The sequence below is a fragment of the Girardinichthys multiradiatus genome, chromosome 21 (assembly GCF_021462225.1).
Source record: "Girardinichthys multiradiatus isolate DD_20200921_A chromosome 21, DD_fGirMul_XY1, whole genome shotgun sequence".
NCBI lineage: Eukaryota > Metazoa > Chordata > Actinopteri > Cyprinodontiformes > Goodeidae > Girardinichthys > Girardinichthys multiradiatus.
The window spans coordinates 7,529,899-7,557,269 of record NC_061813.1 but is presented as its reverse complement, the minus strand read 5'-3'; the positions used below and the strand labels follow the sequence as shown (position 1 = coordinate 7,557,269).

General features: G+C 41.3%; 1 protein-coding gene across 1 annotated transcript in view; it reads left to right on the top strand.

Moving 5' to 3' along the window:
* The window catches only part of si:dkey-225n22.4 (collagen alpha-1(XXI) chain), a 97,792-nt gene that overhangs the window by 55,744 nt on the left and 14,677 nt on the right, over window positions 1-27,371 (top strand). Inside the window, exons 20-29 of the mRNA XM_047349254.1 lie at window positions 4,851-4,895; window positions 4,981-5,034; window positions 8,448-8,501; window positions 9,662-9,715; window positions 10,795-10,866; window positions 11,303-11,338; window positions 20,385-20,429; window positions 21,778-21,810; window positions 21,950-22,096; window positions 22,336-22,390. Of these exons, the coding sequence (XP_047205210.1) occupies window positions 4,851-4,895; window positions 4,981-5,034; window positions 8,448-8,501; window positions 9,662-9,715; window positions 10,795-10,866; window positions 11,303-11,338; window positions 20,385-20,429; window positions 21,778-21,810; window positions 21,950-22,096; window positions 22,336-22,390 (595 nt within the window). The remainder of the gene's footprint in view (window positions 1-4,850; window positions 4,896-4,980; window positions 5,035-8,447; window positions 8,502-9,661; window positions 9,716-10,794; window positions 10,867-11,302; window positions 11,339-20,384; window positions 20,430-21,777; window positions 21,811-21,949; window positions 22,097-22,335; window positions 22,391-27,371) is intronic.

Sequence of the window (27,371 nt, the reverse complement as noted above, 5' to 3'; positions counted from 1 at the left end):
TAATCATCTGAATCACGTAACTCTAAACACCTGCAAAAGATTCCTGAGGCCTTTAAAACTCCCAGCCTGGTTCATCACTCAAAACCCCAATCATGGGTAAGACTGCCGACCTGACTGCTGTCCAGAAGGCCACTATTGACACCCTCAAGCAAGAGGGGAAGACACAGAAAGAAATTTCTGAACAAATAGGCTGTTCCCAGAGTGCTGTATCAAGGCACCTCAGTGGGAAGTCTGTGGGAAGGAAAAAGTGTGGCAGAAAACGCTGCACAACGAGAAGAGGTGACCGGACCCTGAGGAAGATTGTGGAGAAGGGCCGATTCCAGACCTTGGGGGACCTGCGGAAGCAGTGGACTGAGTCTGGAGTAGAAACATCCAGAGCCACCGTGCACAGGCGTGTGCAGGAAATGGGCTACAGGTGCCGCATTCCCCAGGTCAAGCCACTTTTGAACCAGAAACAGTGGCAGAAGCGCCTGACCTGGGCTACAGAGACTGGACTGTTGCTCAGTGGTCCAAAGTACTTTTTTCGGATGAAAGCAAATTCTGCATGTCATTCGGAAATCAAGGTGCCAGAGTCTGGAGGAAGACTGGGGAGAAGGAAATGCCAAAATGCCAGAAGTCCAGTGTCAAGTACCCACAGTCAGTGATGGTCTGGGGTGCTGTGTCAGCTGCTGGTGTTGGTCCACTGTGTTTTATCAAGGGCAGGGTCAATGCAGCTAGCTATCAAGGAGATTTTGGAGCACTTCATGCTTCCATCTGCTGAAAAGCTTTATGGAGATTAAGATTTCATTTTTCAGCACGACCTGGCACCTGCTCACATTGCCAAAACCACTGGTAAATGGTTTACTGACCATGGTATCACTGTGCTCAATTGGCCTGCCAACTCTCCTGACCTGAACCCCATAGAGAATCTGTGGGATATTGTGAAGAGAACATTGAGAGACTCAAGACCCAACACTCTGGATGAGCTAAAGACCGCTATCGAAGCATCCTGGGCCTCCATAAGACCTCAGCAGTACCACAGGCTGATTGCCTCCATGCCACGCCGCATTGAAGCAGTCATTTCTGCAAACGGATTCCCGACCAAGTATTGAGTGCATTGCTGTACATGATTATTTGAAGGTTGACGTTTTTTGTATTAAAAACTCTTTTCTTTTATTGGTCGGATGAAATATGCTAATTTTGTGAGATAGGAATTTTGGGTTTTCATGAGCTGTATGCCAAAATCATCCGTATTAAGACAATAAAAGACCTGAAATATTTCAGTTAGTGTGCAATGAATCTAAAATATATGAATGTTAAATTTTCATCATGACATTATGGAAAATAATGAACTTCATCACAATATGCTAATATTTTGAGAAGGACCTGTATATGATGACTTGTGCCCACCTTATCTTGTCCTTATCTGGACCAGATACAGTGGGCACAGTATACTCATAAATAATTTGAATAAACAAGCCTTAGATATATATATAGATCTCTCTCTCTCTCTCTCTATATATATATATATATACACATATATATATACAGTACAGACCAAAGGTTTGGACACACCTTCTTATTCAAAGAGTTTTCTTTATTTCCATGACTATGAATATTGTAGCTTCACACTGAAGGCATCAAAACTATGAATTAACATGTGGAATTATATACTGAACAAAAAAGTGTGAAACAACTGAAAATATGTCTTATATATATATATATATGAGCTTCAACAGGTAGTCACCTGAAATAGTTTTCACTTCACAGGTGTGCCCTGTCAGGTTTAATAAGTGGGATTTCAAGCCTTATAAATGGGGTTTGGACCATCAGTTGTGTTGTGCAGAAGGTGGATGCAGTACACAGCTGATAGTCCTACTGAATAGACTGTCAGAATTTGTATTGAGGCAAGAAAAAAGCAGCTAAGTAAAGAAAAACAAGTGGCCATCATTACTTTAAGAAGCATGGAGGAGGAGGTGTGATGGTGTGGGGGTGCTTTGCTGGTGACACTTGGGGATTTATTCAAAATTGAAGGCATACTGAACCACCATGGCTACCACAGCATCTTGCATGCTATTCCATCCGGTTTGCGTTTAGTTGGACCATCATTTATTTTTCAACAGGACAATGACCCCAAACACACCTCCAGGCTGTTTAAGGGCTATTTGACCAAGAAGGAGAGTGATGGGGTGCTACGCCAGATGACCTGGCCTCCACAGTCACCTTACCTGAACCCAATTGAGATGGTTTGGGGTGAGCTGGACCGCAGAGTGAAGGCAAAAGGGCCAACAAGTGCTGAGCATCTCTGGGAACTCCTTCAAGACTGTTGGAAAACCATTTCAGGTGTACCTCTTGAAGCTCATCAACAGAATGCCAAGACTGTGCGGAGCAGTAATCAAAGCAAAAGGTGGCTACTTTGAAGAACCTTGAATATAAGACATATTTTCAGTTGTTTCACACTTTTTTGTTCAGTATATAATTCCACATGTGTTAATTCATAGTTTTGATGCCTTCAGTGTGAAGCTACAATATTCATAGTCATGAAAATAAAGAAAACTCTTTGAATGAGAAGGTGTGTCCAAACCTTTGGTCTGTACTGTATAATTTTGAGGGACATTCATAATTTTGATGAGAAATATTGTGGCATTTTAACATTGTGAGACTCATGCTGTGAGATCTCCTTACACTCCTAACTGTTAATCATTTAAGGATGAAAGACCTGTCAAATCCCTCAGGTCTGAAGCTTCATCATCACACTATTATGTAATGATAACTAGAAATGAATAAAATAATTATCATTGGAATCTGGTTACAAACTGGACTCACCAGTTGTAACTATCAGAAATCTCATCCTTGCTCTTGGTTCACCTTTCATCTCACTGTGGCTCCTGCCTGCCATTTGCTCTCCACAGGGTGGAGCTATGATATGGGTTTTGATGACCAGGTTGTGCTTTACATAGGTCATGTATCCTCATCCATCCACAGACTTAATGACAGAGCTGAAAGACACTGCTAGAACATGACCACAGTCACAATGAAGAGCTAACTGTAGACAATGAGGAGCTGGAAACAACATTAATTAGAATTCCTGACACTATAAATAGAAGTTTTAGAGAGTACTAAATATTTGATATTACAATTCTTAAAATTTTAACCAAGCATAATAATTTATAAATTTGATGTTTAATATTTTCTTCAACTTTTACAATATTAAGTAGTTATTTATGGAAACAATCCTTCATAAACATTCTGATTAGAGATTAAGTATAGATGTTGGTTCAGTGAAACCTCATTCTCATTCATCATGTCCAACAGAGAACACCAAGATACCCTGATAAGTTTATATGAGTTGTCTTTTGATAGAATTTATCAAGTTATTAAAAGTTCAAAATGATGATGTGTTTACTAAGATTTTTATGTTGGAGCATAAGTTGACTTCTGCCCACTTGTCATTGAGCAAATTGGTTATTGAATTAGTAAAGAAGTTCTTAAATGATTACCTTATTTGCATAATTGGCCATGTGCATGTTGTCATTCTAGATACTATATGAGACAGGAATAACACCATCAAAGAGACATCTAGTGTGTAAAAAAACTCTTAAATGTTTTTAGAACTACATGTAAACTTTTCTGTCAATTCTTGTTTTTAATGTCACAACTCCTAAACTCCTCTGTTTTTAGGAGGAAAAAAAAATACAGTGTTTAATTGTAGTGCAGGAATTTATATGTTTTATACTTCACCCCTGCTCTGACTGTAATAGGATCAACTAGCGGGAATAATTTGCAGTCTGGAGGCAGCGAGGGTCTTAACTGCTGCTGGGAGGGACTGGTCCCACTTGTCAAAGGGATCTTAAAAAGTCACTAAATATTGCAACAGATTTGCTAAGCTGGCAACACTACGTTAGTTTTAAGCTTTAGCTAGTTTAGCACCACTGCTAATGCTTGGTTAAAAAACATTACCAAGCTGTGCTTTTTAACTGTAAGGTTGTTATGGTCCCTGGCCTGGACTTCCTTAAGAGGGTTGTAACAAAGGTAGTTCTTGCCAATAGAAGGCACAGCTGTAGTTACTAGTAAAATGGTATATCATAAACCATTTATACATTTTTGTGTCTTTTTAACCCGGGAGGACAAACCAGATGACTACAATCATCTTAATAATTAGATACAATTAATCAAATTTAGATGGGAAACAACATTTTATAACATGTTTGGAACTGAACACAAAAGTGTCTTTTAGCTGTTATACTGATTAAAATCTGCCTAAATAAAATCAATGGTGGTAATGGTTCCAGAGTTTGTCATTTAACTCAAGTTGCCATGTAAAAACCTGTTGATTCCAGACTTATCCAAACACATTATAGAAGAATCCTTAGCTCTTTGTGTCATTCAGCAGGCAGACCTTGAGGCTTTGGCTCAGCCAGTTTGCTTAAAGATTGTTTTTTTTAACACATTCTAAAATCATCAGCTTAACCTGTGACGAGTGCTTGGCAGAGCAGGATAAAGCAAGCTATAACCACCTATTCAGACGGCCATAAACAGATTTATTCCAATGCATTTTCAGGTCTTCCAAGATGTTTTTTCAATTCCTAAAACTCCAAGAAAGTTAAAAATATGAAGTTACTCTTGTTGCTTTCAAAAATGGGTTGTCAGGATATACTTCTAACTCATTCTTAATAATCAAAAATATTAACATAAACCGGAGGCTGTGGAGAATTTGTCATCCTATTCCAATTTTTCAATGTACTGTAAATCCCTATATGTAATGTTTTCCATAAGGTAAGAATAAAACAAAAATAATCCAAACCTTTCTGTATATTGGCAGAACAAGAAGCAAATTTAATTTCAACTTTCTGCACTTCTGTCATCCACAGGGTCCCAGAGGACCTTCTGGTGAAATGGGCCCACAGGGATTTCTGGTAATATCTGAATTGGCCTGTGTTGGAGTTCTTGCTGGTTTAAAGTTCTCTAATACTTTTCCTGTGCTTCTGAATTCATTGTTAGGGTGAACAAGGCTTACCTGGGCCTCAGGGGCCACCTGGTCTCAAAGGACACCTGGTTAGTAGTAACCACTCAGATGTTTTTATCTGTGTTCTACACAGCACTCCATTAGTAACAACAGGCAATCAGCTGTTTTGAATTTATATTTTTTGGAAATGTAACATTAAGACTAAAAGTGATTATAAAACAGATAGAGGATGATGTGGCTGATTGTTTTGGTCCTCACTTTTGGAGTGACAGCAATAAACAATTTTGACACAGTTATAACTGCTCACATTTCCTTCCTCTAAGACGGTGTAAAATACAGTAAAAATACAAAGTAACCAGTGAAACAATTATTGGCACCCCTGTTGCCAATACTTTGCCAGTAGGAAAACATTTAGTCTTCTTCTGTAACATTTCTCAGGGTTGAAGCATAAAGAGAGAGAAATCTTTGACCATTGACTATTTGTCTAGATTCAGAATCCTGGACCTAGTCCTGGATTAATATCCATAAAGGATATTAATACTCACGCTGTTATCTTGTCTACTCTTTTACTATATAGGAAAGCGTCACATTACATTATTTTTTTTCCAACTGGATCCTGAACTGCCTACTACTTACTGGTTTTGCCCTGTTTACCACGATACTGTTTTAGTTAAGTTTTTCAGGAAATCCTGTGTGTTCAAAACATTTTTCTAAAGTAAGAATAGTACTAAGTATCGGTATTAAGGTTACAATTTTAATATCATAACAAACCCTACTTCCTGTGGTCCCATATGTTCTGGAATTATGGGTGACTGCTTTCACACTGAGGAATTTATTTTGTACTCTTGTCCTGCCTGATACTTTAGAACAATGAGGCATATTTAAACATATGTTATCTCTCTGCAAACAATGATCTCAGTTAAAAGATGCTCATGAGCAAATGTCAAGAGAATTCTGTCAGGTTTAACCAACCTAACAATATTAATAACAACACAAAAAGAAAAGAGAGACAAAGTAATAGTTCCTTTTACTCGCTTTGCGAGTAGAGACGGTCAAGATTTGCTCAGTTACAGATCCCGCACCGCTCTGAAGCCTATCCGACCGCTTCCTCTTTTTATTGTCTTTCGGGGGTCCCTAGTTTACAAAAACATTGTTCTCTAAAGGATGGGGAAAACAACAACTGCATCGTAAACAGGTCATAAACAGCTTTATACATTAACAACACATTTCCCACAGTCTCCTACAACTGGTAGGGTCAGTTGTGACTTTTTGTTGAGTGTAATCAGCCTTCATCTTTATGACCTCCTTCATCTTTATGACCTCCTGAACTGGACTGCTTCCTTCTCTGCTAGTTCAGCTCCATTTATTATCCTGCAGACAAACTCATCACATCCTTTCTCACACATACATTATGAAAGGTTATATAATCAAATAGTCAAGTTAATAAATAGGAGAAACTATAAGACAAATCTTTATTCAATTATTCCAACAAATTCCTGTAAATTAGATGTGCTATAATTGATGGCAGGTGTCAAATCAAGAAAATTAAATGCTAAAAGGAAAAAAGTACTTCAAAAAAGAATTATTTTAAGGGTGTACAAAATTTATGTAACATGTGGAAAAGGTTATGAAAATATTTTTCAAAACTGGGCACTATCACAGGGGTGTGAAGTCTTTTGACAGCAGCTGTGTGATAGATTACATTAACCATCATGTTGTCTGCAGGTATCTTTATACAAGTAGATATCTAGGTCCACCTGATTTTCATTGAATTCTACACTCCCATAACTGTTCCAGCTGAAGCCATAATGAGATCATTAACTGACCCCAGCCTCCTCATGCATCCGTCTGATGAATGTAGCATTCCCATCAGTGTGCAGTGTTGGAGTTTCTTTTACCTTAATCACACACTGAGAGATGCCTGCAGAGCTCAGAGAAGATCGAGCGGTTTCTCGTGGTGGCTCTGTGTTTAGAGCTCTGCTGCCCTTTTGTGTTCAAACCTATATATTATAAATTAGAGTATCAAATTAAAGCATACATGTAGTTAAACACAACATGAATTGAAGAATATTCCGTCGATCAACAACAGAGAACAGAGAAAAGAGAAAAGGATGAACAACGTTCCTGTTTTAACAAGAATGAAAGTGAATCAGTTGGTGCACAAATGTGTCTTTTAGTAACAACTTTATTTCTTTAAGACTGCATTTGTCTCATGAACCCTACTGACGGCTTGCACAGCCTGCTCAACAGATTAGGATTAGCCACACCTGGTATGTAGGTAATGAATACAGTGTCTTGCAAAAGTCTTCATACCACTTGGGCTGTTTCACATTTTGCCAAGTTACAACCACAAACTTCCATGTACTTTATTGGGATTTTTACCAATCGATAAATAAAGAAACAGGATATGTCTAAGATGGTTTTCAAACATTTTCTAAATAAAAGAAGGGTTTTGCATCTTTAGTCAGTTTCCTTTACTCTGATACCTCTAAATATCATCCACTGCTGTCAATTTCATCCAGAAGTCACCTAATTATTTACTAGAGGCTACATGTGTGTAATTTAACAGCAGTTTAAATCCAGTTTCTTTGTAGGAATCAGAGGTTTCTCAGAGAATATTAGTGAACAAAAAGCTTCATGAAGACCAAAGAACACTGGAGAGGGGTCAGAGATAAAGTTGTGAAGCAGAGTTAGTAGGTTTTAAAACAATACCCCAAACTCCACAGCTCAGATAGGAGAGTCTGTTCACAGGACAAATATTGGTCATGTGCTCCTCAAATCTGGTCTCTAAGGAAGAATGGCAAGAAGAAAGCCATTTTTAAAACAGCCATATAATATCCTTTTTTAAAGTTTGCCGCAAGCCAAGCTAAATGAATACCACACAGATTTATATTTGTAAAAAGAAAAATTTAAAACAATGCATCATTTTCCTTCCAAGGTATGTATTAATATTGAGTGCCTCATATCGACTGACTATATATTTCAGTCACATATATAAATCAGTCTCGGAATATTTGAGGTTTGTTGAAGGCATGTTGAATGAAAACAACAAAGCCAGGCTCTTGATGCAGCTGACCGCTTTGCTGAATATGTAAACTGTATTTGATAATGTTTTACCTCTTTTTTTATCCTATGCATGTTAGCTTATTTTATTGAAATACGTGACAACCATAGACGATATGTGTTTTGTGTTGTTTTGTTGGCTGAAAACCAAAGTCAAATTTCCACATGTAAGTAGAATAAATTATTCATATCCCATCCTATTTTTATGTGCTTGTGTGCACATATGGATGTGTGTGTGTGTGTGTGTGTGTGTGTGTGTGTGTATATATGATCATGTGTTTTTATTGCAAGTGTGCCATCTTATTGCTTTCTCATTGTCTCCTGACTGATTGATCACACACTATGTCACTCTGAACCCAAAGCTCTTCATCTATCTATCTCTCTTTCCTTCATTCCCTGCCTCTTCCATTTGTGTCCTCCTTTCTGCCTCTCTTTCCAGGGAGTCCAGGGACCCAAGGGTCCACCTGGAGAGATTGGCCAAGATGGTCCAAAGGTTAGTGTATTGATCGTTTTAAGTAGTTATCATGCTAACTGAGGCTCAGTTCTTCTCCTTCTCCCCTCTCCCCATGCAACACAGCATTTCCTTAGAGTCAACTTGTTTGAAATTCATATGTTAAATTTCAGTTCCTTTTATTTAATTTTCTTAATACTTGAAAATACTTGAAAAAAAGTTTTTTTTTGTATTGTATGTCTGGGATCTACAGTATATGAAGTTACACAGCTTCAAGTACATAACATTCCAACAATAATGTTCATACCTGATACAGTATTTACTGTGATCTTCATCTAAGTCAGGCTGAAACTGATTTTTTGCATTTAACATTGTTCCCAGGTTCTATTGCCTAAGGGTTTAGGTGTAGATTTAAAATGTGATTCCAAGCTAGGGATGCATGATCTCCCTGTGCATGATGGGTTCTCTCCTGGTACTCTGGCTTCCTCTCACATTCCAAAAACATGATTGCTAGGTCAACTGTTCTCTCTAAAATTGCCCTTATATTTGTGTTTCTCTGTGTTGCCCTCTGACGGACTGGCAATCCGTCCAGGGTGTACCCAGCCTTTCGTCCAGTGGCTGATGGAGACAAACACCAACCGCAACTCTTATAGGATGAGCGGACATAGACATGACTGACATGAATGAAAGGATAGATTGCTTTACTGAACTGACTTGTTTAGAGAAAATAGGGTGATTTCTTCTTCCTTTTTTAAATGATTAACCAATGGTACTGTTGCAATGAATGAATCTTGCCAGTATGAAACACAGTCTCAACTCATGTAAGTTGGTAAAGCTAGCTTTGAGTTTCTTCTATTCTTTACAACATTAAAACTTTAACACTTCAAACTCTACCATCCACCCCAACAGTGATGCCATTTTGTTGTTAAAAAAAAGTAATCTAGCCTCTGAATGTGCTGATGTGATTGGCACAGCTGGTTAACAGGGAAGACACCGATAACAAGTTCAGACGAGAATATATCCATTAATAATATTTCACTTTCTTCCAGGGTGAACTGCTGTGCTAAACACATTAAAATGCAAATAGAAGATACAGTCTAACAGGCCTTACTAGCCAGTGTGCTGGTTACTGAGATGGTTAATTGCAGATTTAAAATGTCAGCTATGGATGAAGTCAACACACTTTCTCTTTTTTTTCCCAGGGGAAATGTGGTGATCCAGGAGTTGCAGGTCCCCCCGGTCTTCCAGGACTGAAAGTGAGTGAAGGTTTGCTTCAGGGTGTTAGAAATGTAACTTCCTAAATGTAGTTCATTAATTCTGGGTCACTTTATCTTGTTTAGAATAAACACTATTTCTCAATGTGGTAACGCAAGGTTAAAACCCAGTGGCAACCTGAACAAGCATCTTTCAAATAACTCAATATCTTATATCAAACAGTAACAAGTCAGTGGAAACAGACCATTCAAAGTAACATTCTGCAAGCAGAAAAAACACTTTTTGAGTTGCAGCAGTTTCTGTTCGTCAACATGTTCGGCCCTTAGAACATTCTAAAAGTATTTACTGCCTATATTTTCTGATATTTTTGGATTATTACTTACCTTACCAAAGCTAAGTATTTTGCAGACTCCTTTTTTAACAAGAACATCTTGAAGTCTCACTTTGACAGGATTTGTAAAATAGAATTTGTAAATTCAGCTGAAAATACCCACCGTGAGCACAGTTCTGAGAGGTGCACTGATCCTTTAGTGATGTTAAAACAACTTACGGTGGAAAGAAACAATGAGCTCATGTCAGTATCTTACAATAACCAGATTGGAAGCAAAACATTATTAAACCTAGAATTTCAAACATTTCACTTGACTGTTGCCAAATCTAGCTATTTGTTTTCTGACTGTTCCTAGTGTAAAACCTCTTTTTCTCTGCTGGATGGGTTAAAAAGTACCATAATCATTTAAAGATAGAGTAACATAGATTTTGTAACCTGAAATTTAAAGAAAGCGACTGAAAATATTTCTTAAACCGGAATGTTGCTTCATTTATATGCTATATGTTGAATTTCAACTTCGGTCTCAAGTCTCCGGAAGGCTTACTTATAATTCACATTCTGTCACTCTTCCCAGGCCTTGCTTATGACAAACATAACCACAAGATGACGCTATCACTGCCATGCTTAACTGTGGGAATTGAGTTCTCATGATAGTGAGAGGTTATGGTTTTGTACATAGTTTTCCATGATGGTCATAAAGTGCCATTTCGGTCAACTGACTAGAAGTAGTGTTTGATAAAGAAGCTTATGTGTTTGTTTTACCAAAGATATGACCTTTGACATTTTCAGGGTTCGCTGGGGGAGCCAGGCACTTCAGGCCAGCCAGGTGCTACAGGGCTGCCAGGCTTTAAAGGTCATAAGGTGAGAGTGAACATATAAGAAAGATGTATAGAAAATACCTGATTTAATCAATGCTGAATCGAGTCTTCCAATGACAACTGAGACACGAGTAAGAGTAATTAGGCCTTTGGAATCTTACACAATTTCCATGTTGTATCCCGGAAATGTTTACAACTAACAATAATATATACTTCTTGATGTAATAACTATTTTGTGCTATAATAACATGATTTGTTTAAAGTGTGCAAAATTGTCCTTCACCCTTCTTTGGGAGTGTGACCGGGGGATATCAAGTTTACAGTCCTTGTCTTGTTCACACACTACTTAGTTTGCTGTCCAGTAGGGAGATAATGGTGCTGGTAATATTAACTGTAGTCCTCTTCATCATCATGTTCTTATTTAGTTTACTTTTATTACCTGACAATAAGTTTTCATGGAGTCTGTGTTGTGTTTTTAGGGTGAGAGAGGAGAGACTGGGGCCAAAGGAAATCAGGTAGGTTGGAATATCCCCCAAATCCCCCCTATAATCTATAAATCACAAAACGTCCCTTTAAACTTAAAAATCTAAATATTTACTTAATTGAAAGTTAACAGATTTGCAAGCAATATCTTACTTATAGTAGATCTCGTGTACTTTTTGGTTTTATTCCATGTGAACTGCTGGCAGAGCAGCCACACTACAATATCGATTAAGAGTAACACACATTAGATTCTGTTTGCCTGATCTACCCTAAGTCTCAAACATTTGCTGAAATTTAACAGACCAGAGACCACATACACAAAAAAACTTCATAAAATTCCTGCTGATGGTGTATGCATCATCAAAACCAGATGGATAAAACTGTGTAGAAATATGGATCCAGACACATTTCATTTGTACATTCCAATCAATGTGAAATTGAGTGCACATAGGGGAAAACCAAACACACCCATTAATACACCAGTTTAAATATGCAAATATATTTGAATATGCTATTCATGTTGTAATTTTTTTACATGTCTAAATACAGGATGAACTTGGAGATTCTCTCAAATGACTCAACAAGTGTTATTATATGTGCAACGCAGGCCCTGAAGCTCTCCCCTGTTAAGCTCTCTGTTAGCAATAAGTCAACTCAAAGTCAAACATATTTCAATCAGCAAACTCTTTACTATACTGAAACAATCCAACTAAACTACCAAGCAGAATGAAAGAATAAGGAAGACCAACTTTGTACAATATGAAGAAGTGAATCGAAGAAGGTTAAAAACCATGACCAATAAATCGATGCCACATTATCATTCAATGTTATTTATGTTTGAGAACCAAGGATTATCTTGAAGAATCAGGAAATCAAGTTAAGTTAATCTTGGAACTAACTTAGGTAATAATTAGTATACCTTCAAACAACTATTCACATTACAAGATCAGATAAAACATTATTTTAATAAAAATAATATTTTGAAAAATGATTTGCTGAATAAAACTAACCTTCTGGATGACTAATTCTTAATAGTGTTTAATTAGCTGCCTTTATTTAGTACAATATTATTATTATTATTATTATTATTATTATTATTAAGGAAATATTAAAATAATATTTAAGGAAATATTATTTTGAATAAGAACCAAACCCCTCGTACTCGTACTCGTTGTCTTCCGCTTATTCGGACCGGGTCGCGGGGGCAGCAGATTCAGCAGAGACACCCAGACGTCCCTCTCCCCAGACACCTCTTCCAGCTCCTCCGGGGGGAGGCCAAGGCGTCTAACCCCAAGTCCCCAGCCTCTGCTTCCACTAGGGAATGCGTGATGGCAGGATTGAGGAGATCCTCCAAGTACTCCTTCCACCTCCCGATAATGTCCTCAGTCGAGGTCAGCAGCCTCCCACCCCCACTATAAACAGTGTTGGCGAAGCACTGCTTCCCCCTCCTGAGGCGCCGACGGTTTGCCAGAATCGCTTCGAGGCCAACCGGTAGTCCTTCCCTATGGCCTCACCGAACTCCTCCCAGGCCCGAGTTTTTGCCTCTGCCAAAGCCCGGACTGCAGCACACTTGGCCTCACGGTACCCGTCAGCTGCCTCAGGAGTCCCACAAGCCAACCACAGCCAATAGGACTCCTTCTTCAGCTTGACAGCATCCCTTACTGCCGGTGTCCACCACCGGGTTCTGGGATTGCCGCCGCGACAGACACCGCAGACCTTACGGCCACAGCTACGGGCAGCAGCATCGACAATACATGCAGAGAACATGGTCCACTCGGACTCTATGTCTCCAACATCACCCAGGATCTGGTCAAAGCTCTCCCTGAGGTGGGAGTTGAATACATTCCTGGCCGAGGGCTCCGCCAGGCGTTCCCAGCAGACCCTCAATATGCGCTTGGGCCTGCCAAGTCTGTCTGGCTTTCTCCTCCTCCAGCGGATCCAACTCACCACCAGGTGATGATCAGTGGACAGCTCAGCCCTTCTCTTCACCCGAGTGTCCAAAACATGTGGCCGAAGGTCTGATGATACGACAACAAAGTAAATCATCGACCTCCTGCCTAGGGTGTCCTGGCGTCAAGTACACTGATGGACACCCTTATGTTTGAACATGGTGTTCATTATGGACAATCCGTGACTAGCACAGAAGTCCAATAACAAAACACCACTCGGATTCAGATCGGGGAGGCCATTCCTCCCGATCACGCCTCTCCAGGTGTCACTGTCGTTTCCCACGTGGGCGTTGAAGTCCCCCAGCAGAATAATGGAGTCCCTGGGAGGGGCACTATCCAGCACCCCCGACAGGTACACCAAGAAGGCAGGGTACTCCGCACTACCGCTCGGCCCGTAGGCCGAAATGACAGTCAGAGACCTATCCCAACCCGAAGGCGCAGGGATGCGACCCTCTCATCCACTGGGGTAAACCCCAGCACGAGACGGCTGAGCTGGGGGGCAACAAGCAAACCCTCACAAGCCCGCCGCCACTCCCCGTGGGCCACTCCAGAGTAGAAGAGAGTCCAACCCCTCTCAAGGAGATGGGTTCCAGAGCCCACGCTGTGCGTGGAGGCGTGCCTGACTATTTCTAGTCGATATTTCTCGACCTCCCACACAAGCTCAGGCTCCTTTCCCCCCAGCGAGGTGACATTCCACGTCCCTAGAGCCAGCCTAAGCATCCAGGGATTGGGCCGCTGAGGTCTCCACCTTCGTCCGCCACCCAATACTCTTGGCACCGGTCCCTCACGGTTCCCCCTGCAGGTGGTGGGCCCACTGGGGGATGACCTCGCGTCTCTCGTTCGGGCTTGGCCCGGCCGGGTCCCGTGAGGAGCAACCCGGCCACTAGGCGCTCTCCGGCGAGTCCCGACCCCAGGCCTGGCTCCAGGGTGGGACCCCGGCTCCGCAGTACCGGGTGACATCACGTGCCTCAATATTTTAGTCCTCATGAAGGATTCTTTAAGAACCAAACCTTTCTGGATAAATGAGTCTTAATGGTGTTTGATTAGCTACCACATTTAGTAAAACAATATTTAGGGAAATATAATTTTTCTGGTTGGAAATTAACAATGCTTCTGAATAAATGGTTCTTAACTTGGTGACGACAAAGCCTGCCATAAGATGACGGTCATAAGTCACGTGTTACCTCAGCTGTTAGCGGTTGAAGCTAAGAAAAGAAAGCCTTCGAACTACAATTTTCTTTGTGAGATCAGACAGCAAAGAAAAGGTGGAGGAGTGGCCACTTTGTTTAAAGATTTGTTAGAGTGTAAAAAAGTATTTCTGGGCAAGTTTGACTCTTTTGAATATTTGGCTCTCCAGGTAAAGAGCCCGGTCTGAACAATGTTCTTGAATATTTACAAGCCTCCTAAGTCCAAAACAAACTTTATCAGTGATCTTAATGAGCTTTTATCTGTGGTATGTGTTGACTATGACTGTTTAATTATTGTGGGAGTCTTCAACATTCACTTGGACAATCCTGAAGACAGACGTGCAATAGATCTATGTGACACTCTTAGAAATTGTGGTTCGACTCAACATGTTAAACAACAAACGCACAAATAGGGACATATTTTAGACTTGATCATCACTAAGGGTCTAAACATTTCCAAGGTGTCTGTAACTAATGTTGCTCTATCTGACCACTTTTCTGTTATTTTTGAAAGCATCATCTGCAATGACTCAGTTTGCCAAAGAGACATGATAACAAAACGCATCTTTAAGGACAGTGCTGCTGAAACTTTAACCAGATTTACTCTTCTACCTCCACTTTGCCCTGTAACACTGTAGATGAGCTGGTAGATAACTTTCATTCTAAAATCTCGGACATCATTGATTCAATTGCTCCAATTAAAGTGAAAGTCGTTTCTGGGAAGAAAATGTCTCCATGGAGAAGTGCTCCACCAGTCAGAAGTGAAAAAAAGGAGTGTCGAAAAGCTGAACGCAGGTGACAAAAGACTGGACTCCAGGTTCACTATATTATCTATAAAGAGAGACTATACAGATATAACCTACAATTGAAAAATGCAAGGGAATCTTTCTTTTCTGAGATCATCAGCAAAAACATTAACGATGCTCGTGCATTATTTGCCACAGTCGACAGGTTAACAAACCCTCCTGTAACTGTAGCATCTGAACTCCACTCTACCAGGGCCTGCAATGAATTTGCTAAATTCTTTACTGAAAAAACCCAAAAGATCAAAGGGACAGTCAGCACATCAACATCAACTCCAGTACCAATGTTGTCTCCAATTTCACCAAATAAACTGCAAAATCTTAGAAGAAATCGTACAGCAACAAAGCTTTTCTTCCTGCTGTTTCGATCTTTTACCCACAGCTTTCCTTAAGAAAGCTTTGCCTGTGATAACATCTGATTTAACACAAATAATAAACACATCCCTTTTGTCAGGTGTTTTCCCCCAGGCCCTAAAAACAGCAATTATCAAACCTCTATTGAAAAAGAGCAACTTGGACAAGCTGCTACTACAGAACTACAGGCCTATATCAAACCTCCCCTTCATCAGTAATATAATTGAAAAAGCTGTGTTTGGGCAGTTAAACAACTTCCTAACAATGACCAACTGCTTCAATGTCTTCCAGTCAGGCTTTCGTGCTCACCACAGTACAGAGACAGCTCTTGTGAAGGTGTTCAATGACATCCGTATAAATGCAGACTGTGGAAGAACCACAGTGCAAGTGTTATTGGACCTTAGTGCAGCATTCGACACTGTTGATCACTCCATTTTATTAGAGCGCCTGGAAAACTGGGTCGGCCTTTCTGGTACAGCACTCAACTTGTTTAAATCCTACTTGAAGGACAGGGACTTTTTTGTGTTAGTAGGTAACTTTACATCAGAGAGCACAAAAATCACATGTGGCATTCCCCAAGGGTCCATCTTAGGGCCCCTCCTATTCAATATCTACATGCTCCCCCTAACTCAGATTTTAATAAATAACAACGTAAGTTATCATAACTATGCAGACGACACACAGCTATACGTTACGATGTCACCAGGTGACCATGAACCCATTCAAGCACTGGGTAAATGCTTAGAAGAAATCAATGCATGGATGGGCCTAAATTTTCTTCAGCTGAATCAAAACAAAACTGAAGTAATAATCTTTGGACCAAAGGAAGAGCATTGAAAAGTTAGCACACAGCTTCAGTTAATACAGCTAGAAACCACCAGTCAGGCTTGAAACCTGGGTGTAGTGATGGACTCAGACCTGAACCTTCAGAGGCACAAAAAGGTAGTAACTAGGTCGGCCTTCTATCACCTAAAGAACATCTCCAGGATTAAAGGACTAATGTCTCAGCAGGACCTTGAAAAACTAATTCATGCGTTCATCTTTAGTAGAATTAATTTCTGCAACGGTGTCTTCACAGGCCTGCCTAAAAAGTCAATCAGACAGCTGTAGTTGATCCAGAACGCTGCTGCCCGCGTCTTCACTAGAACTAAGAAAGTGGAGCACATCACCCCAGTTCTAAAGTCCTTACACTAGCTCCCTGTTGCTCAGAGAATAGAGTTTAAAATACTTCTGTTAATCACTGAATGGCTTAGCACCAAAATACATTACAGACTTGTTGTCAGTGTATCAACCAGCCAGACCTCTCAAGTCATCTCTCTCAAATCTACTCTGCATACTTAAAACCAGAACCAAACACGGAGAAGCAGCTTTTAGTTCTTATGCTCCACTAATCTGAAATAAACTGCCAGAAAACTGTAAAAGCGCCGAAACCCTAAGTTGCTTTAGATCAAGATTGAAAACTTATTTGTTTAGAGTGGCCTTTGACTGTGCCATCTAGGCATGATTAGCTGCGTTTTCAGTCCAATTTTCCATTCATTTTCTTGTCCATCATTCTATTCTTTATTTTATTTTACTTTTTTAAAGGACCTCTGTTGTTTGATTTTATCATTTGATTTGTTTTTCTGTGTCTGTATCTGTGTTTATTTGCTTTGTGATTGTATTGTAATTGTATGTACAGGGCTTTGAGTGTCTTGTTGCTGAAAATCGCTATATAAATAAACTTACCTTACCTTACCTTATATCTACTTAAAGTCGAACATGTATCTTTTAAAGTTTTCTATTTTGAGAGAAAAGTCAAGCCACGCTTGTCTTGTTATACCTTTTTTATGAATGAATAAATGCCGGGTACTCGAAAAGCAAATTCATTACTTAACTTTGTTGGATACGATCAGAGTGATCGTAGTCACTTTTGCATCCAAGGATTCTTTGAAGCCTTACTTGTCAGCGAGTTTCAAGGCTTTTAGCTGATGCGTGCTCTGGTCCCTCTATTAACCGCTGTCCGGAGCTGGAATGAGACAGAGTAGAGGGGGGAAGGTGTCTTTAGGTCAAAGATTCCAGCTCTAACTCATCCTCTTCCTGGGCTAAGCTTCAAAGTAAGTTAATGTGATTTACTTTGAAGTTCCAGAAATGTTCATATTGGCCTTTAATGTTGTATATTTCAGGGTCCATGTTCATCCATGGCTGGGGTCCCAACAGTGCTGATAAATAGTTTATACGGGGAACTTTCATCACATTCTGCAAATAAATAATTTATAAAGTGTTCCATTTTTACTCTGGAGTTGGAATTTCATAGTTGAAAAAAGTGTAACTGTAACACCCTGAAATTGAACTGCTGAATTTAAACTGTCTCTGAAGTCTGAGCTTAGATCTGGGAGATGAGTGCATTTTACTTGAAAGTCAGAAAACTGGTGGGATTTGCTAATTATTGCGGTGCTAACTGTTTGTAGCAAAGGAAGATGATGATGTATTCTTTTTTTCATTTTGTGTAAAGACACTAAAGGAATATGCTCACAAAAAGATATCACACAATTCTAGGTGCCACTAGTTTAATGATCAAATGGTCAGAACTGCTCATTATTTTATACAGGACACTTTCACTATATTCTCTAAGTACCCTGGTTCAAATCCCACATCCTGCCATTTTGGGTCCCTGAGCAAAACCCTTAGCCCCTTTATGCTCCTTGGGCGCCGCACAATGGCAGTTCACTGCTCCCTAAGGGATGGGTTAAATGCAGAGGACAATTTCTCCATTGTGAGATCAATAAAGTCTATATTATTATTATGGATGGCAGCCATTTTGGATCCTATACTCAGGGTTTGCTATGTGAGGTTCAACTCTCTTAGTTAAAATCCTGGTTCTGTCTTAATTTTTTCAGTATGAACTGAACTTTCTCACAGAAACCCAAACCCTTTCCATCTGTTGGTGCAGAGCCTCCATACAATGTCACATTGCTGGAGGAGAGTTGAGAATAATGGCTATTATAAAGTACAAACTAAACACTTCTGACAGTCTCATTAAACCAGTGGAAACACAAAATATCCATTTTTGAACATGTTTGTTTTTTGTTTCAACACACAAAATGGAGAGACATTTAGTGTTATCAGCTTGTATTGCTAATATTAGTTAACATCAAAACAAATTGAAATTTCCAAGCGTTTTCCGGGAACTAGAAAGCTCTTTACAGGGGTGTGAGCTCTGAGACAACTTGATTAATAAGGGTGTTTTTGCAGGAAAGGACAGACTTCATCTTCAACACAAAAGGGCCGGTTTTTCAAAATAAAAGCACCACATTTGAGCAATTAACACTTTATGCATGTTTAATTAGCAATTTTCGTACCAGCCTGCCAAAGATATTTAAAAAGTTGTGATCATGGCCTGTGTGCCATAAAATGCTTTGGTTTTCTTCACGGGCTACTTTCAAGAACCTTAAAAGTCCATCATTTTTTGATGTCAAAGACTTTCTTACTTTATGGATCATTACTGTTTTAGTTTGGTATTAAAAATGCACACAGATAAAAAGAACAAAAAAATATATATAAATGAAAAGTTTGGTTAGTTTCATTAGTGTTTTAATGTAAATCTATACTCAGAGGAAAAAACTCTACAATAAACTGTTGTGGAAATTTTACACTAATGCTACTACTAAAACTACTTTTTCCTTTTTTTCCCCTCTACTGCTAAGTTACAAAAATAATCTCAATGATCAATCTAAAGCTCCAATTAAAGTCTGTATCATATAAACCAGAGCCAAACTCAACAGCTTGTAAAATTAAGTGGAATTTTAAAGCTGCATGTTCATAAAGGACTGGTTGGTGGGGCAGTGGCTAGCCCTGTTCCCTTGCAGCAAAAAGTAGTAGGATTGAATCCCAACCTGGGCTCTTTCTCCACGAGATTTGCTTGTTCTCCCTGTTCATAAGTGGGTTTTTTCTGGGTACTCCGGTTTTCTCCCACACTTCATAAACATTACCATTAGGTGAATTGGTCTCTACAAATTTTCATTAGGCATGATTGTGTGTGTGGATGTACAAACAATGTTTAAAATAGAAACACTACTCTCTACAAAATATGACTCTTTTATTATCTAACAGATGTGCATTGTCAGTCACACACACCAAGTGTGAGATTTAAGTTAAGACATTATGACCAAAATGCTTTGATAAACAAGTAGAAAATACAGAAAAATGTTTGGCACCTCAGCACTGTAGAAGATTGTGCACATTCACATCTTTAAAGCTAGTTTTAGTCACAAATGGAACACAGCTGTGATTTAACTGATTGGTACGACACAGAGCTGCAGGATGTGGCTGGGAAGCCCTACACACAAGAACAATTTTCATATTTGTTAAAGGTTGCTACTGGCCAATCCCTATCTGCAATCTGATTGGGTTGCTCTTCTTGGCTGGAAGGAGTAATGATGAGCTTTCCACCTTCTCTTTCTCTCTCTGTCTCTCTCACTCTCACCATCTCACACAAGGGTATGTGTGTGTTCTAGCATGTGTTACTGTGTAAGGCCCTTTTTTCCAACATATACCACCTTGTCAGGACCCACTGCTCCTTATAGAGGCCCAAATGAAAAGTGCTGTTTTGAGGTTAGATTTAGGACCTAAGGTGTGAATTGGGTTTAGGTTAGGTTTAGGGTTAGGTGTGTACTAGGGTTAGGTCAAAGAATGAAGTCTCTGTTAAGATATAAATACGTAATATATGTATGTGTGAGTGCATACACACACAAACGGAGAACACGGTCTGGTACAAGAGACACATGATCATGGTGGGTCTGTTTCCAGGGGGAGCGAGGAGAAGATGGAGAACCAGGGACTCCTGGCATGCCTGTAAGTGTCTGTGCTTCTACTATGTTGCAGCAAAGTTTAGATATTTTTAAAGCTTGTGTGTCTATTTCTGGAACTGAACCTCCTCATAGTAACACAACAGCTCACAGGTTTTACCTTGGGCAGTTCTGATTAAGAGGAGGGATGTTTTCAGAGGAAATGGATGAATCTGAAAAAAGGCATCATTTCGGATTTTTCAGCATTTAATACCAGTTTCCGTTGCTCCAGACAAATCTTCACTGCAAGTGTCATAAATCAGGATTTAAAATTAACTTCATTAAATATCTATAAAACAAAAACCTTTTCCAGAAGTGACTTTAAAAGATGCTCAAGACATTTTAGGCATCTCTTGCACCCTGGCAATGCTTGAGCTTGAACCACCACCTTTTGAAAAAAATACCTGTTCACAAGCTGATTCATTTAATTCTTTGAGGTCAGCTGCCTCAAGAAGCAGGTGAAATTTGGTTAAAATTAGGTAATCAGTGGGCAGTTTGAACAACTTTAAGTTTGGCTCTTTAACCAATTAATACCTGGACTTGGCTGAACCAAAATTATCTGCAACTATTTAAAACCTGTAGTGAGGAATGATGGTCATATTGTACAGCATGTGCTGCTTGGGAACATTTTCATGCTTTTTAATTCCACTTCAACCTAAGTGCTTAAGGCTAAAAGCATCAGCAGTGAATCACTAATGTGTGACCAGTTCAAATAAATCAGAAATATTATTGAACTAGGTACCCGTTTTCTGCTGGGTAAATTAGAAATGGGTGTGTGGCAGCTAGCCTCTTGTCTCCAAGCAACAACAGGCAATAAAAGATTTGTGTTCCCAAATGAATGAGCTTTAAACAAATGTAGCAGAGAAATTGCAGATTGCTATGAAGGATTTAGATTTAGTTATTGATGTCCACACTGAGATCCTAAACCTGTTTACTGAGCTGCAGCATGATGAAGGCTGTGTTCCATACACCTTGGAGGTCGGTGCCTGGATCTGGGAATAAAGTTACAGCCAAGCGGTCAACATCCTCTCAGTTTGTCAGAGAAGAGAGGAGTGCTGATAGGCTAGCCAATTAAGGTGCTAATAAAACAGTTAGCTCTGTTTGTTGTGTGCCATTCTGTGAGCCAACAGTTGATCCAGCAAATTATCACTGCTGCCCCGACTGTAAACACATTCAAAAACCTGAAATGTTCTGGAAGCCACAAGTTTTGAATGACAAAGAAGGGTTCTGAACCAGCAATGAAAGCATCAGGAACAGCTATTCTGACATACAGGCTTAGTTTCTAACTGACTCTCTTTCTCCTCTCATGCCATTCTCTTACTTTGTCCTTCTTCTTAATTTTCTTTTTCTGGCAGGGGGAAGTGGGACCCAAGGGATGGAAAGGAGAGGTTTGTGGAGGCACACCTCCATTCTGTATTATTTTAGAGCACAGTGAGACATCCTGTCAAACCTGCATGCTATAGAAGACTCATAGAGCTAAATCTGCTTCTATTGTGACTTTTTCTGCTGCCCTTTATTTTTCTTCAGAGAGGACTGAAAGGTGACACTGGGCCAAGGGGGCTCGAAGGAAAAAAGGGTGATACAGGCCATTTGGGTATTGTTGGTCCTCGGGGATTTTCTGGCGAAGATGGACTTCCAGGTCAACCAGGCCAACCCGGGTATCCTGGAAAACCAGTGAGTGAAACTCCTCAGGTGCTTTTATCCTCAGTTGAATGGAATGAGCCTAAAGACATGGGCAGTTATCTAATGGCAGGACTAGCTGAATGAGGTTTGAGAGAAAACACTGTTGCCGGTGTATGTGGGAAGCAGTGAGAAGTTCCTGTAAATTTGCAGGCATAATCAGAGACAAGATGAGACTGTGTTCCTGTTTCTGGTGTGGCTTACTTGACTCATGCAATATCTGTGTGTTTCAGGGCAAAACTCCCTCAGATGAACATCTTCTTAAGCTGTGTGCTGATGTTTTACGCAGTATGTATGTTTATAACCTTCTCCACCTGTGCATAAAGCAAAAAGTTTAATGACATTCACAAAAATGTAGCAAAAGATTTCCAAATTTCCTCCGATTCTTATACCTGTCGCTATTTATAGTGCCTTGCAAAAGAAGGCAATCTGTTTTTATCATGCATAACTTTGAAGGGGAAGGAAAGTTATATGTGTAATTTGTTTGCATGTATTTCTATTCAGCTCCTTTTACTTATACCCTTAATAAAATTCAGTGCAACTAATTGCTTTCAGAAGTCCAACAATGTGTAATCTACACTTAGTAGAAATGCAGCTGTTCTGTTAAGGCCTCAGAAGTTTGGTAGAGAACATCAGGGAACAAACAGCAATATGAAGACCAAAGAACACAGCAGACAGGTCAGATTGTGGAGAAGTGTAAAGTAGTGTTAGGTTATGAAATAGTAGCCCAAAGTTTAACAATGGGATCATTGTTCAATACATCATCCAAAAATGGAAAGAGTACGGCACAACTGCAATCTGACCGAGACACGCCCGTCCACATAGACTGACATACAGGGTTGATGGTTTCTCAAGTTTTTTGCTTTTTCTACGTGTCTCAACAGGGGTCTGGAAAGGCGTTTTTAGATATGTTTAGATAAAGAACACATTAAAACCTGGCTGATGGATGCTGCATCCTTCTCCTTGTAAAATAAAAGCACAACGGCAAAAAAGATTAACAACGCAAACTCAGAATATGGAGACAAAGAATATGAGCTTTGTAGATTGTTTTTTCATAAGCAAAACATTTAATAAAAGAAAGAACAACTAGTATGATAAATGCTCAACCTGCCCATACCTTAGTTGGGTAATAAATCAGCTGCAGTCCTGAAGTCAATGAGGGTCTCAAGGATAAGGTGGGTTGAACGGGTGTCAGCATCTGGGTTTTATCATCAGCAATGGGGAAAACGTAACACTTTATATTCCTCTACAAGTAATCATTCTAAAGAAAGCATACGTAGTACTCTGTACTCTGCGGAGTAAAGTAATCCAGATATCCCTACGCATTTGTTATATTTCACAAAACCTTTAACTTACCTGACTAAGTTCCTGCTTCAGGATGATCAACTGTGTCCAAGTCAAACAAAGCAGCCTTTTCCCTGCAAACTACTGTTCACAATCTCCCTCTGATCCAACAGCACTTGAGCTATTTGAAAAAGAAGAGTAGGCAAAAATTTCAAATTTGAAAAACGTTCTTTAAATTGTGCATGCGTGGGTTCTCACGGGGTACTATGGCTTCCTCCCACAGTCCAAAGACATGCCTGTTAGGTTAATTGGTCACTGTAAATTGCCCTTAGGTGTATGAATGAGTGTGTGCGTGGTTGTTTGTGTGTTGCCCTGCGATGGACTGGCGACCTGTCCAGGGTGTACCCTGCATCTCTCCCATAGACTGCTGGAGATAGGCACCAGCTCCCCTGCGACCCACTATGGAATAAGTGGTAGAAAATGACTCACTGACTATTTAAATTGTTTTTTATAAAGAGAAGATACCTCAAAAGACTGCCAGATGTAACTGGAACAAATGGTGGTTATATAAAGTATTGACTCAGAGGTGGCTGAATACAGAAACATGCCACTCTTTTCTTTCAGATTTATATTTGTATTTGGGGTTTGTAGTTGCAATGTTACAAAATGTGTAGAGGTTTAAGGAATATGAAGACTATTAGAAGGCACAGATTATACTGCAAGATCGCTATCTATTTGTTTATTGCCCTGTAAGAAGGAAACAATAAAGACTCATTAAACAGCAATAAGTTTGACTATGATAAAAGAGATAATGATAATCATAAAGAGGAAAATTGTTACAAATCTACAATTTTCCTGCGCGTGGACCTTAATTGTTTTCAGTGAGATTCAGCTGGCACCCAGACCCCGTCTTCTCAGAAGAAGAACAGAAGAAGGTGTCTTCTCTAGTAGTTTACAGACTTTTTATAGGGAATGAGCAACCTATCTAAAAGAATAGATGAGGAGTGTTCAGGTTGAGACTATTGACATTCTCTGATGATGCAGTGCTGCATTCCAGGAGATCTGTGTTCTGCCTTCACCGCTCCTTGTTGTACAATCTCACCACCAGCTTCTGCGAGACAAGTTACACCCCCTACACAGAAACACACACACACACACTGGATCCTTTATGTTAATTATACCTTACCTAAAACAAAGTACAGGTCCTTCTCAAAATATTAGCATATTGTGATAAAGTTCATTATTTTCCATAATGTCATGATTAAAATTTAACATTCATATATTTTAGATTCATTGCACACTAACTGAAATATTTCAGGTCTTTTATTGTCTTAATACGGATGATTTTGGCATACAGCTCATGAAAACCCAAAATACCTATCTCACAAAATTAGTATTTCATCCGACCAATAAAAGAAAAGTGTTTTTAATCCAAAAAACGTCAACCTTCAAATAATCATGTACAGTTATGCACTCAATACTTGGTCGGGAATCCTTTTGCAGAAATTACTGCTTCAATGCGGCGTGGCATGGAGGCAATCAGCCTGTGGCACTGCTGAGGTCTTATGGAGCCCAGGATGCTTTGATAGCGGCCTTTAGCTCATCCAGAGTGTTGGGTCTTGAGTCTCTCAACGTTCTCTTCACAATATCCCACAGATTCTCTATGGGGTTCAGGTCAGGAGAGTTGGCAGGCCAATTGAGCACAATGATACCATGGTCAGTAAACCATTTACCAGTGGTTTTGGCACTGTGAGCAGGTGCCAGGTCTCGTACTCGTACTCGTACTCGTCGTCTTCCGCTTTATCCGGGACCGGGTTGCGGGGGCAGCAGACTCAACAGAGACGCCCAGACGTCCCTCTCTCCAGACACCTCCTCCAGTTCCTCCAGGGGGAGCCCAAGGCGTTCCCAGGCCAGCCGAGAGACATAGTCCCTCCAGCGTGTCCTGGGCCGTCCCCTGGGCCTCCTCCCGGTGGGACGTGCCTGGAACACCTCCCAAGGAAGGCGTCCAGGAGGCATCCGGTATAGATGCCCGAGCCACCTCAACTGGCTCCTCTCGATGTGGAGGAGCAGCGGCTCTACTCCGAGCCCCTCCCGGATGGCCGAGCTCCTCACCCTATCTCTAAGGGAGTGCCCAGCCACCCTACGGAGGAAGCTCATTTCAGCCGCTTGTATCCGGGATCTCGTTCTTTCGGTCATGACCCAAAGTTCATGGCCATAAGTGAGGGTAGGAACGTACACCGACCAGTAAATTGAGAGCTTTGCTTTTCGGCTCAGCTCTCTCTTCACCACAACGGACTGGCACAGCGCCCCCATTACTGTGGCAGCCGCACCGATCCGTCTGTCAATCTCCCGCTCCATTCTTCCCTCACTCGTGAACAAGACCCCGAGATACTTAAACTCCTCCACCTGAGGCAGGAACTCCCCTCCAACCTGAAGAGGACAAGCCACCCTTTTCCGGTCGAGTACCATGGCCTCGGACTTGGAGGAGCTGATCCTCATCCCAGCCGCTTCACACTCGGCTGCGAACCGCCACAGCGCATGCTGTAGGTCTTGGCTAGAGGGGGCCAGCAGGACCACGTCATCTGCAAAAAGAAGAGACGAAATCCACTGGTCCCCAAACCCGACCCCCTCCGGCCCTTGGCTGCGTCTAGAAATCCTGTCCATAAAAGTTACGAACAGGACCGGTGACAAAGGGCAGCCCTGCCGGAGTCCAACATGCACCGGGAACAGGTCCGACTTAGTGCCGGCAATGCGGACCAAACTCCTGCTCCGCTCGTACAGGGACCGGATGGCCCCTTGTAAAGGGCCCCCGATTCCATACTCCTGGAGCACGCCCCACAGGGCATCACGAGGGACACAGTCGAATGCCTTCTCCAGGTCCACAAAACACATGTGAACCGGTTGGGCAAACTCCCATGAACCCTCGAGCACCCTGTAGAGGGTATAGAGCTGGTCCAGTGTTCCACCGCCGGGACGAAAACCACACTGCTCCTCCTGAAGCCGAGGTTCGACTATCGGTTGGACTCTCCTCTCCAATACCCTGGCGTAGGCCTTACCAGGGAGGCTGAGGAGTGTGATCCCCCTGTAGTTGGAACACACCCTCCGGTCCCCCTTCTTATGAAGGGGGACCACCACCCCAGTCTGCCAGTCCAGAGGCACTGTCCCCGACCGCCACGCAATGTTGAAGAGACGTGTCAACCATGACAGCCCTACAACATCCAGAGACTTGAGGTACTCAGAGCGGATCTCATCCACCCCTGAAGCCTTGCCACCACGGAGCTTTTTAACCACCTCGGTGACTTCAGCCTGGGTGATGAAAGAGTCTGACCCCGAGTCCCGAGCCTCTGTTTCCACCACGGAATGCGTGATTGCAGGATTGAGGAGATCCTCGAAGTACTCCTTCCACCGCCCGATAATGTCCTCAGTCGAGGTCAGCAGTCTCCCGCCCCCACTATAAACAGTGTTGGCGAAGCACTGCTTTCCCCTCCTGAGGCGACGGACGGTTTGCCAGAATCGCTTCGAGGCCAACCGGTAGTCCTTCTCCATGGCCTCACCGAACTCCTCCCAGGCCCGTGTTTTTGCCTCTGCCACAGCCCGGGCCGCAGCACGCTTGGCCTCACGGTACCCGTCAGACGCCTCAGGAGTCCCACAAGCCAACCACAGCCGATAGGACTCCTTCTTCAGCTTAACAGCATCCCTTACTGCCGGTGTCCACCACCGGGTTCTGGGATTGCCGCCGCGACAGGCACCGCAGACCTTACGGCCACAGCTACGGGCAGCAGCATCGACAATAGATGCGGAGAACATGGTCCACTCGGACTCTATGTCTCCAACATCCCCCGGGATCTGGTCGAAGCTCTCCCGGAGGTGGGAGTTGAATACATCCCTGGCCGAGGTCTCCGCCAGACGTTCCCAGCAGACCCTCACTATGCGCTTGGGCCTGCCAAGTCTGACTGGCTTTCTCCTCCTCCAGCGGATCCAACTC